Here is a 12,500-nt window from a genome sequence, read left to right as displayed (position 1 = left end):
GAGACACATATATGCTGCATTCAGGCTCTTGAGATTTGAGGTTTTTTTTAATTAAATATGTGGGTATGTTAGAGTTGAATGAACACATTCTAATGCCAAATGAGGGTCTTCGGTTTTAAACGCATCTTAATTCCTAAATATCTCAGCCTCCGAAGCACATAAAAACATGAATTAATAGGCAGAAGGCACCCTTTCCCAAAAAGGCTAAAATGGGTTAATATAATGTAATGTCATAAAGGGGACGATGACCTGGGTGCAAGAGAGGGCTTCTCACCTGCCCAACGTGGTATCCCTCCAGGGCCATCACCCTCTCCGGCAGCATCTTGTTGGAGGTGGACCTCTGGCCCAGCCGGCCCGAGTCACCGCTGCCAAAGGTGAAGAGCTTGCCGTCCGCCGTCACCACCGCCGAGTGCTTAAAGCCACACGCCAGCTGGAGAGGGACCACACACACACACACACGCGTTATGAAGACATGAAGACAGACATGAAGACAGACATGAAGACAGACAGACAGACAGACAGACAGACAGACAGACAGACAGACAGACAGACAGACACACACACACACACACACACAGTCAAAGCATACACACACACTTATCAAGATACACACACATGCAGGAACACAGACATCCACACACGCACATGTATGTACGCAGACACAAAGACATAGATGCAATCACAGAATCGGTTTAGAGAAAACAAAATGTTATTGCATTTTACATCGGGATGTAGTGGGATTACATGGGGCAGTGAGGTTTTTTAATGTGATGACATGGCACGAATACTGTACTAAATCTAGAAAGATTTGAACACAATAGCATTACACTGAAATGCTTTGACAGAGACCGTGGAAAGGGAAAGATTAGAGGTTTGAACCTAGAAAATCTTTTGCCTTCGATATATCTCCCTAGTACCTTGGGTCCTTTTGTATGTGTGTGTACAGTACATATCTAATGAACCTTAAGGTCAGTATGTGTGTATGTCTCCCTGGTATCTTAAGGCCTTTTTCTATGGATATGTGTGTATATACTGTGTATATCCAATATGCTTTACATGTACAGTATCTGTGCAGTGTGTGTGTGTGTGTGTGTGTGTGTGTGTGTGTGTGTGTGTGTGTGTGTGTGTGTGTGTGTCCTACCTGCACCACCTCCTCCCCCTGCAGGGCCTCTATCTGTTTGGGCCTGCGCTGGCGCTCTGTGTTGCCATGGCCCAGTTTCCCATAATCCCCGTCACCCCAGCTGAAGACCTCGCCTGTCTCCGTCAGCGCCAGCGAGTGCCCGTCCGAGCCGTACGACGTCACCAGCTGAGTTACCACGTAGCCTGGAGGGGGAGGCACCAGGGAATTATACAAAAACAACCTCATGCAAATGGGCCAATAGAGCAGGAAAGGGACAGCATAATAAGGAGTAAACTAAGATTTAAAGGTGCACTGTGTAATATTTTTAGTTGTTTATTTCCAGAATTCATACTGCCCATTCACAAATGTTACATTTTTTTCTCAAATATTTACAACATCAAATTGCAAGTTGACTGAATCCAAAGCACTCTCCTTTGAGTCAATGTTGAAGTTATAATAAAAACCCTTTATTCTACATTGGGGTAAACAAATTTATAAACGCCGACCGGTTTCAGCCATCTGGCCTTCGTCAGGGCGTGGTCAAAACTCAGGTAGCTGGGTAGCACAGGTAAGTAAACTCTTGGAGGTCACATGGTATGGTGACGTACACAGTTCACACATTCAATATACTGTAGATAAATCAAATTGCAAGTATTCAATATGATTAGGAAAATGCACTTTTCATACATGAAAAGATGGATCGTCTCCATGTCTGAATTTCGATGTCATGTTTGAATTTCCAGAAATACATTTTAGCTGCAAAACTTACTGTGCTTTGGTAATTATTGGTTTATTAAAACGTTAAAAAATATTATTTATTTAAAAGTAATTATTAGTTTATTATCAAGAACATATTCATGGAAAGATACAATTTGGCAATAGGCAGCACAGTTTCAATGAGCAGCATACAGTACTCGCAATACCTACTCTGAACCATCCTACACAGTGCACCTTTCACAAACATATTGTTTTTTCTTTGACAATGCATTGTGGGTAATTGCCGCAACGAAGTGCCAACATTGAATTTTATTGGAAAATTATTTGTTATATAAATAATTTGTTGCTTCCTTTGAACAAATATGTTTTTGAATGGGCTGTGATGGCATATTTGATGATTAACAACAGAGCAAGTAAATCTCTATGGCTGTAATGAAAGTATATGATCTGTGAAAGAATAGATGGTGCTGTGCTGGGCGGTGCTCATCAAAGTAGATGCATGCAGATCCCACCTTACTAAGTTCAGTTGCAGGACAAAATAACAAACTGTTATAATAATTATAAGACCCTGGTGGGTCAAAACCTTGCTGATTTTAATATAAACCCCTGCAGCTGAAAGTTTCAGCGTGCAGACTATTAATTGGTAATGTGCACTTGTACCTCTGCGGGCAGTTCAGATGGATAAAAATGGATAAAAATGTCTGTAATGTTGAGAAATGACTCAATTAAGTTTCAAGTCTGTTTTTAACCGGTTTCGCCTTTGACCACCAACATTGGTAGCAGAGGATCTTTTTTCCCCCCAATCTGGGCTGCATTTCTTGAAAGCATAGTTGTTAGCCAGTTCGCAACTTGTGTAGTTGTCAATGGGAAATTGCATTGCAAACAACAAAGCAGCTAACGTAGTTAGCAACTATGGTTTCGAGAAACGCACCCCAGATGTACTAGCAGGGACAGATTACTGCATGGGCCCACTGGGCCCAGGCCCAGGGGCCCAAGAGTCAAGGGGGCCCTGAAGCTCTAGCCTCTAAATTGTTATTCTCATATTGCATTAAGATCACACATTTAACAACTGTGGTTTAACATTTTCTCGGTGGACAACCCCCACCTACAACAACATAAGACTCTCACTCCTGGGGGGTATCCGAAGAAGCTGGTTCAGTACTAAACCAGGTTAAGTTAACCTTGTGGTAGAGGTAAATCATCTAATAGGAGAGCCTAAAGTCCTAATTCTCTTAACTAAATGTTGGTTGCAGGTACATCTATTAGCAGGTTTACCACCTCCTGTAGGTTAACTAGGCCTGGTTTACTACTGAACCAGCTTCTTAGTATAGCCCCCTAGCCTAAAACCCTGAATTGTTTTGTAAACTAGTAGTACCCATTGGGGTGGGGGGCTTTCTTGTTGTCTGTCCGAGGAGCCCATGTTATCATACTTCATCCCTGTGTGCTGAGCAGTCCCTACTGTACCTTGCAGGGCGGAGATGATGGTTGGGGTGTAGAGGTCGTCAGAGTTGCCCTGGCCCAGTCTGCCGTAGCTGCCCTCCCCTATGGCCAGCACTGTACCGTTAGCCTGCACCAGGAACGTACAGTTCTGCCCACACACCACCTGCCGGGAAGGAAGAGAACATGAACGTACACATACACACATAAACAGCTCCAGGCCTTTTTATTAGAATACCATGAAAAAGTTGATTTATTTCCATAATTCCATCAATAATGTTAAACTGTCATGGATTGTAGATTCATGGCCCAGTTTTTTAACTATTCCAATCATTAAATTGTTTATTTTTACACATTTTGGTCTTCCAGCTCAAAAAAACCATGAATTGGGGAATTCACATCATTAGAATATTGTAATAAAATCACAATTTTCTTCATCAAAATTTGTTTCACATCAGTGCACATCAAATCAGTTGAACTTTGGTACTTTCTACACAACATGCAATGTTCAATACTTGGTTAGGACTCTCTCTGTCTTAATATTATTAATAATAACGGCCATGATGCGTTTAACATTGAAGTCAATGGCAGAAACAGTGCATGGGAGTAATGGAAGGCCAGATATCCTTGATGCTTTGCCGTCAGCTGTTTTTGTATAGCTGACCTGGTGTCCCACACTTCACTCTTCAATATACCCTGTAGATTTCCATGCCACGTTTTGGCGCTAACTGACCAGTTTAATTCTAAATAACCAGAAATGAAACCCCATTGAAAATGAATGGGGTTTTATTTCTGTTGAGTTAGAATTAAACTGGTGAGTTAACACCAAAACGTGGCATGGAAATCTACAGGGTATATTGAAGAGTGAAGTGTGGGGCACCAGGTCAACAAACAAGAACAGCTGACAGCAAAGCATCAAGGATATCTGGGCTTCCATAACTCCCATGCACTGTTTTTGCCATTGACATCCATGTTAAACGCATCATGGCCATTATGAAGACAGAGAATGTCCTAACCAAGTATTGACCATTGCATGTTATGTAGAAAGTACCAAATTTCAACTGATTTAATGTGACCCGAATTTTGATGAAGAAAAATGTGATTTTATAACAATATTCTAATAATGCGAATTCCCCAATTCATGGTTTTTTTGAGCTGGAAGGCCAACGTATATAAAAATAAAAAAAATAATGATTGGAATAGTTAAAAAACTGGGCCATGAATCTACAATCCATGACAGTTTAACATTATTGATGGAATTATGGAAATAAATCAACTTTTTCATGGTATTCTAATAAAAAGGCCTGGAGCTGTATGAGACATACTGGCGTATGTGTACAAACGCACGGGCAAATGATGAGGCACATGCATACACATGTACACACATACACACACACACGATGACACACATGCATGTACATGTGTACACACACACACACACACACACACACACACACACACACACACACACACACACACACACACACACACACACACACACACACACACACACACACACACACACACACACACACACACACACACACACCTCTTCCAGCTTCATCAGGCTGCAGCTCAATAGCAAATATCGATCCAATGAGTGTGTGGAGGACTTTATTAACTCAGCTTGTTTATATAAGAGGAGAGCGCTTGTGTACAGTGGCAGCACAGACCAGGTATGGACCCTACAGTATAACAGAACTGTCCAGACTGCATTAAAGGGGCACTAGGTAGGATGACGTCATTTGCACGGTGCCCGTGGCATGTCTGTCTCAAAAGCTACGCCGTAATGAAAAAATGCTGTTCAAATAAACTCGCTGTGAGACTGTTTTTCATCACGGAATGCCAGCAGTTGATGCAAATCTGAATACGGCATGTTAAGCAATATTTTCAAATGAAAAGTGTTTCCCACGACACTCCTTCGGACTGCACTGCCAAAAGCTGCATTGTGGGGATTTCTGACAGTGGACCGTGGGCAGTGGATCGTTCACTCACTAATGACTCGCATTAGAATCGGCTGACTCGAGACCGCGATTAATTAAACTTTTAATCCTACATGGAGGAGGGGTTGCAGGTATGACATCACATTGGGGGAACTGCCCCAGGATTCTAAGGTTCTACATAAACTCCTATGAGCCTGCGGAACCCCCAACGTGAATAGTACATTTTCTTAAAATGGTTAACCTGCAACCGCACCTTTAAACTAATTTGGTGCCCCTGAGCACTATACCTCAGAGGTGTCCCCTTGATGAACAATATTTGTAAAGTTTGTGTGTGGTGCCCCTTCACTGGACAAAAAATGGTGCCCCTGGGCACTGTGCCACTGGCCCTTAGGGATAATCCCCATCCATGAGTACGGTACCTGCTGGGTCTGGCACAGCGAGGGTGCCAGTGTGGGCACAGAGAGGTTGGTGCCTGCGTCTGCCAGCTGCCCGTGGCGGCCATTGCCCCAAAGGTACACCTCGCTCTTGCCACCTTGCTGCCAGTCCTGTAAAGGGGCACATAGGGGAGATGCCACTGGGATCAATAAACTGGCACATGGCACAGTGCATTCACACAAATCAAACAAAGAGAAAGACAAAAACAAGTATAGAAAAAAGGCATCACGTTTCTTCATTAATGAGATGTTTGAAATGACATATGATCTGATCTGAGGTGAAAATCTATTGATCTATTGAAAATCTGTCTGAAATGCCCACTCAACCAATTAATTTGTTGTTTTTGGATGGTTAATGTATACCTTTGTACTTCAATATAATCAATAACCATTTGGAAAAGATAACCAAACGGCTCCACCTCCCCGCCAGCATGGTTTCAAGTAAAACTATTCTGAGACAATTATGACAAATTAGCCCTGCTGTTTTTGAAGAACGGCGTCTCCATTCATATAAACTATCTACGGGGCTGCATCCCCTAGATTACACCGCTCCTGGTAGCCTGTCGAGGCCCCTCTGAGGGTGCGAGTCGCCAGGTCATTAATAACACTGAACAATGTGAACAATGGGACCCACAGAGTCAGGGGAGCGAGGCTTCTCCGAGCCTCAGACACACAGTGATGCATGATGGGAGATGGGAGAGATAGGAGCGGGGCCAAGAGAGACAAATAAAAAACCTGCTTCTGTGGCTTACCTCGGGACGAGTTGTAGCCCAGGACATGAGCTGTTCATCCATCATGAAACTCCACTTGCTGTTGTCCTGCAAATGACAAACGACAGCCGGCTTCATTTTTTAACAATTTTCTCTCTTGTTGTGCTAAGTTATGAGGTGCTTTTTAATGAGAAATTCAAACAAGGTCATTAAATGGGTCTTGCTGGGGGAATAGGCTAGAGTCATCCCATGAGAGAGATACTTACTTGGGAGGTATATCATATTATATTAGGTAGATTCTCAGTTTTGTCTACCCAAAATACCCCCTTTCTGCAATGCAAATCTTCATCAGCACACCTCCCTTTGTCTCCTCTCTCTCTCTCTCTCTGTCTGTTTTCCCCTCTCCTTCTGCATGTGTTAATATGCATGTGTTTCTGTATCAAACAGTGCACACACATTACTCTCTCTCCCCTATTCCAAAAGCTATCTTTAGCACCACCACCACCACCACCAGCCGGCTCCCTGCAGGTGATCTCACCAGGGCCTTGGCCACGTCGTTGACCCCCGGCTGCTGGAACTCGGGCACGGTGAAGGACTCTGGGAAGCCGGTGCCGCGGGCGAAGGCCTCTGCGCTCTTGACGGTGGCGGAGTAGGTGGCCAGCCAGGCCCACTCCAGGGGACAGCAGGAGGGGGAGGAGGAGGAGGAGGAGGAAGATGAGGAAGAGGAGGAGGAGGTGTCTGTGGCTGCTGCTGCTGCTGCTGGGTCAGGGCCTGGGGCCCCGGTGGTCTGGTGGTGGGGGGGCCGCGGCAGGCGGCACAGCAGCTGGTCCAGAGCCAGGCCCACCGTTAGGGAGGAGAGACTCTGCAGGAAGGGGCTGTGCACCAGCTGATCGCCCGCCATCACGTGACTCTGGACAAAAAAAGAGGAGAGAGGAGAGGGGAGTGAGTGCAGTTAGGGAGGAGGGAGAGAGAGAGAGAGAGAGAGAGAGAGAGAGAGAGAGAGAGAGAGAGAGAGAGAGAGAGAGAGAGAGAGAGAGAGGAAAATATAGGGAGATATTGTGTGTGTGAGAGAGTTCAAGAGTGGGACACACACACGCGCGCGCGCACACACACACGCGCGCGCACGCACACACACACACACACACACACACACACACACACACACACACACACACACACACACACACACGCACACACACACGCGCACGCGCACACACACACACACACACACACACACACGTACACGCACACAGCCCCGAATGAGGTGAATATGATAGATTACACAGTCACCAAAATGTTATGCATTCACAAACACATGGCCCAGGTAATGAGGCTTTGAGGTGAAGATCCTCAAGCAAGCCGGTCGCTGGATTAAAAACAGCTCTCTCAAGACTTTTATTTTGGCTGCTCTCCCGGAGCAGTGAAAAGAAAAAACAAGAGTACAGGGCTGAATACTAAAACAGCCTGACTCTGACAGCTTTCTGGGGCCTCGTCTGGGAGAGAGAGAGAGAGAGAGAGGATTTAGAGTTTAGGTATGGGTATAGATATATGTATGGGTTTTAGGTATGGGTGCACCCACCTAGCAAAGCAAGGCCAGCTGCTGCAAATGCTCATTTTTCATCCTTGTCTGTGAATGCACACTGGCAATTCAGGGTATATACAAAGACAGGGCTGAAGTTGAGGAATTTGAAGCAATCATGACTCATACAGGCTTTGGTGAAAGTTTAATTTACCAAGCACTAGCGAGACGGAGAAAAAACGAAACGGAGAGAAAGGAAAGAGACATGTAATCTGTACTCACCCTCTCGTAGTTGAACTGCTCCTGGAGGAGGATGGGAAGGCGCTCCAGCAGCACAGCCATGCACGGGGCGCGGTTCAATCCCAGAATGCCCTGCGAGCGCAGCACGGTGCGGCAGGACGACAGCACATGGTTCTGAGAGATCCACTCGGGGGTGCAGCGGATCAGCAAGATGTCCTACACACAGAAAAGAATAATATAATAAATAATACTTGTAAGTACTAATAATAGTCCTTCAGGGTGATTGAATGGTTGTGGTTTGGATATGTTTCAAGGTAATTTCAAGGTTTTGGATATGTTTCTCTACATGTGATTTAAATCAAAAGTTCCTCCATAGTACAAGGCCCTGGCCTCTCAAAGGTGAGTGCTTCATTTTGTGTGTGTGAACTAAGTGCCAAATGTATAGCCAAATTTGAAAACACATCTCATGACATACCTCAGACACAATGAAGGATAATCTGAGTACATCTATTTTTTATTTAAAAGTTTTTTGGGGATTTTATGCCTTTGTTCAAGTCAGGACAGTGAAAGTGGTGACAGGAGAGCGGTGGGAGAGAGAGAGACAGGGGATGATCAGGAAATGGCCTCGGGTCGGAATTGAACCGGTGACCCCAAACGGTGCCTTAGCTGTATGAGCCACAGCCAAGGCCTGATTCTTAGCTCTTCTTAACTGAATTTGCAACTGTCACCAAAGCTTACCTTTGATCTCCCAGAGCAGGCTGCTATCCCCACATTGGGGATCCAGGTGGTGCATACCACAGAGCCCAACCCTGTAACGACAGTCTGGAGGACCGATCCATCCTGCAGTGAGAGGGGGGAGGGAGAGATAGACAGAGAAAAGCAGAGGACATTGTGAAACACTCCCTGGTGGCTATCTCCTTACATCCCCATGCCATACAGAAAAGCAGGTAATATTTCAAAAGGGAAATTCAAAGGCGGAATCTGGAATATTCAATCATTTATTTATTATACAGTATACTATTGCAGGAGGGAGCACACACAAGTCACTAGTGCCAATAGTAAGAGTTTGGAAGGAGATAACTTCTTAAGCATTTTTGGCTGCCATTTGACAAAACCTTTTATTAATATTTTATGATTGTTGCAAATCAGGTTTATTATACATAGTTATGTACCCTAACCCCTGTGTCGGAGGAGGGAAGATTTCCCACACAGACCTGACAAAGGGTCAAAACATTGTGTGCAAAATAAAATCACGAAATGAGAAATATTGTGCAGGTTCTCTCTTATTTTTATTATCTGTGGGATATTTTACCTTCCACCTGCCTTGAAAAGTGTTGGATGTGCACATACTCTCTACCATAAGATTTTCTACCCAGCCCTGACTGTTTCATTAATAGGAGGTTCAGATATTTAGTCGGAGAGAGAGATGGGCAATGACTCCGACTCGGATTCAAACTTGGGTACCCATGGGCAGGTTGCCCCTTCAAGGTACGGTGTGTTAACGCTGTGCGCCACAGTACCCACAAGCAGGCCTGCTGACAGCTTCTCATATACAAGTCCCCCCCACCCACTAATGTAATGTAATGTAATGTAAAAGCAGATAGAGTAGATAAGAGAGAGGTTCCATTGGCCCATTGTTGCCGGGTTCTATTATTGCAAGGGGTTGGGGGGGGGGAATCCCCCTTTAGGCAGACCTAAGGACTGTTCTATTCAATGCTAGGAGTATTATGACACGCCCCTTTAGGCAGACCGGAACCTGGTCATGTTAGGTGCCCATAGCAACCTATTACATTGGCATATCTCTATATACTTAAAGAATCTCTGGTAAAAGTCCCCCCACCCAATACATACAATGTAATGAGTTCCAATTCTGTGCCCTGCCTCTTTCTGGGCCCCGGGACAGCAAACCCCTTTGTCCTCCCTCCCCCTCTGTTGGCTTCCCTGTTAACAAGTGCAGATGTTTCCAGTGACTGACCCTGAGGGACCAGATGTTGAGGAGTCCTCCGATGCCGCCTGACACCAGGGCCATGCCACTGGGGCAGAAGGAGAGCGTCTTCACCGCCGTGATGTGCCCACTCAGCCTGAACACACACTTGGCACTGCCACGCTGTAAAACACACACACACACAGATGTGCACATACGCGCACGCACGCACGCGCACGCGCACGCACGCGCACGCACACGCACACACACACACACACACACACACACACATACACGCACAGATGAGCACGTGCACACACACACACACACACACCAAGATGAGCATCCTAGCAAGATTTAGTTTTTTAAAAAACACACTTGGCAGTTGGCACTGGCCCTATGCTGTCAAAACAACATAATGAAATGACCAATTTTGGGCAATTTGAAGAAAAACAGTCTATCCATGCTTTGCAAGAAATACACATTTGGCACTGACCCCCACCATAAAACAAACCCCATCAATTTACACAAAATCAGCACAATCCTAATATTCATCTACTTGCTCTTCTTTGTTTACATTTTGAGGTGGTATATTTAGCTCACTAAGCATTTGGAGGGTTTTGCAGAGTTGGAGAGAACAGGCAGCTCTCTTTTGCTGATCCAAATGAATAAATATAACTTCAAAAAAGGCTGAACAGAGAAGAAGAGCCACTACAGCAGCATTTTATTGTGGAACAATGTGCCCAGTGTCTGACCTTGACATTGCCACTCTTCTCCTGACTCGAAGAGGAGCTGAGGAAGCTGGGAAGTGATACGACGGTGCCACCCTGTGGTAACGTCCAGACGTACAGGAGACCATTTTGGCATCCACTACCGGGGAGATGGAAAAAAAAAATTATATTCAGTATTAAATGACAATGCATATATTTTCATTTTTAAGCATATTGCATGACAACGATGGATGATGGGCAATATAACTTAATTGATTTATTTACCACAGTTATAGTCAATGTACCAATGTTTCCTTTCATATGGGACATGTGCATACACACATACCCATATAAACTATAGATCTCCCTATATGAATGCCCCTGCATTAGACTGCATGCGATTCAATGTCCTATTTCGAGTGCTTTCAGGAAACATGGAAAGTCTATCTGTACAGATCAATGAAAGTTAATCCTCCTTCCTCTCTGAAGGGAAGAGAACTGGGTGGGTCCAGCACGGCTCAGGTTTCCCTGCTGCAGGCTGGCACACACTTATACTTCATGCTGGCATACACACACACACACACAAACACACACACACACAAGCACACGCACGCACGTACGCACACAAGCACGCACACACACGGACACGGACGCGTGCCTGCACACGCACGCACGCCTACACACACGCAGACATACACAAATAATGAAGTAACACCCACTTTGTTCACCATAAATCACCCTTTGTCTTGTTTTCCATCTTAATTGGGAAATGTGCACCTGATGATGTGTATGTGGGTGAGGTGTGGGCTGGGACCCTTGCCGGGCAGGGTGCACAACTCTGTGCCGTTAACCACACACACACACACACACACACACACACACACACACACACACACACACGCCCGCACACACACACGCCCGCACACGCGTGCACGCACACACAGGGTTGGGACCTTTGCCGGGCAGTGGGCACCACTTGGTGGCGTTAACCACACACGCACAAACACAAAAACACACAAACACACACACACACACTTACACGGCCATCATGAGGCGTGGGTCGGGTCCCCTGCCGGGCAGCGGGCACCACTCTGCGGCGTTGACGGCGCCGGTGTGGAAGAGGGAGTGCAGCGTGCTCCAGCCGCCCCCCACGCGCCCCCAGATCTTCACCATCTCCGAGCGGCCCACCGACAGCAGCAGGTGGCCCGTGGGGTCCCACTTCAACATGCTGATGCCCTCCTAGATGCGGGGGAAGAGAGGAGATGTTAGGACCAGGGCATGGGGTGTGTGTGTGTGAGTGTGTGAGAGAGAGACAGCCACTTCAACATGCTGATGCCCTCCTGGTCGGGTGGGGGGGTGGGGGTGGGAGGAGAGGAGAGGTGTGTGTGCGTGCGTGTGTGCGTGCGTGAGGAAATTAGGGAATACTAGAGACAGGGATCAAAAAACAGGTCAAATTATAAGTGTGTGCGTGTGTAGGACCAGGGATCCTTATTTGCGTGCTTTGTGTGTGTGCATGTGTAGGACCAGGGATCCTTATGTGTGTGTTTGTGTGTGTGCGTGTGTGTGTTCATGTAAAATAAGATATTAGCCCAAGGGATCCTTACACGCTTGTTTTGCTAATATCATTTTAGTTGGTTATTTTATGCTAAAAACAGGTACAATTATTTGGGGAAGGGCTGGGGCAGGTGTGTCTGTGTGTCTTCACTTCAGCATGCCAACAGCCTGTGTGTGTGTGTGCGTGCGCGC

General features: G+C 45.8%; 1 protein-coding gene across 11 annotated transcripts in view; it reads right to left on the bottom strand.

Annotated features, from left to right (window-relative positions):
• The window catches only part of LOC134458339 (probable E3 ubiquitin-protein ligase HERC1), a 110,620-nt gene that overhangs the window by 15,191 nt on the left and 82,929 nt on the right, over positions 1-12,500 (bottom strand). For all 11 annotated transcript variants that reach the window (XM_063210603.1, XM_063210593.1, XM_063210597.1 and 8 more), the window contains 11 exons: positions 11,794-11,993; positions 10,800-10,914; positions 10,096-10,227; positions 8,859-8,960; positions 8,163-8,336; positions 6,900-7,271; positions 6,404-6,469; positions 5,637-5,762; positions 3,302-3,440; positions 1,142-1,323; positions 275-430 (listed from right to left, as the gene is read on the bottom strand). In XM_063210603.1, coding sequence (XP_063066673.1) covers positions 275-430; positions 1,142-1,323; positions 3,302-3,440; positions 5,637-5,762; positions 6,404-6,469; positions 6,900-7,271; positions 8,163-8,336; positions 8,859-8,960; positions 10,096-10,227; positions 10,800-10,914; positions 11,794-11,993 — 1,764 coding nt within the window. The remainder of the gene's footprint in view (positions 1-274; positions 431-1,141; positions 1,324-3,301; positions 3,441-5,636; positions 5,763-6,403; positions 6,470-6,899; positions 7,272-8,162; positions 8,337-8,858; positions 8,961-10,095; positions 10,228-10,799; positions 10,915-11,793; positions 11,994-12,500) is intronic.

The sequence above is a fragment of the Engraulis encrasicolus genome, chromosome 11 (genome assembly GCF_034702125.1).
Source record: "Engraulis encrasicolus isolate BLACKSEA-1 chromosome 11, IST_EnEncr_1.0, whole genome shotgun sequence".
In the NCBI taxonomy this organism is placed as follows: domain Eukaryota; kingdom Metazoa; phylum Chordata; class Actinopteri; order Clupeiformes; family Engraulidae; genus Engraulis; species Engraulis encrasicolus.
This window is presented reverse-complemented; position numbering and strand designations above follow the sequence as displayed.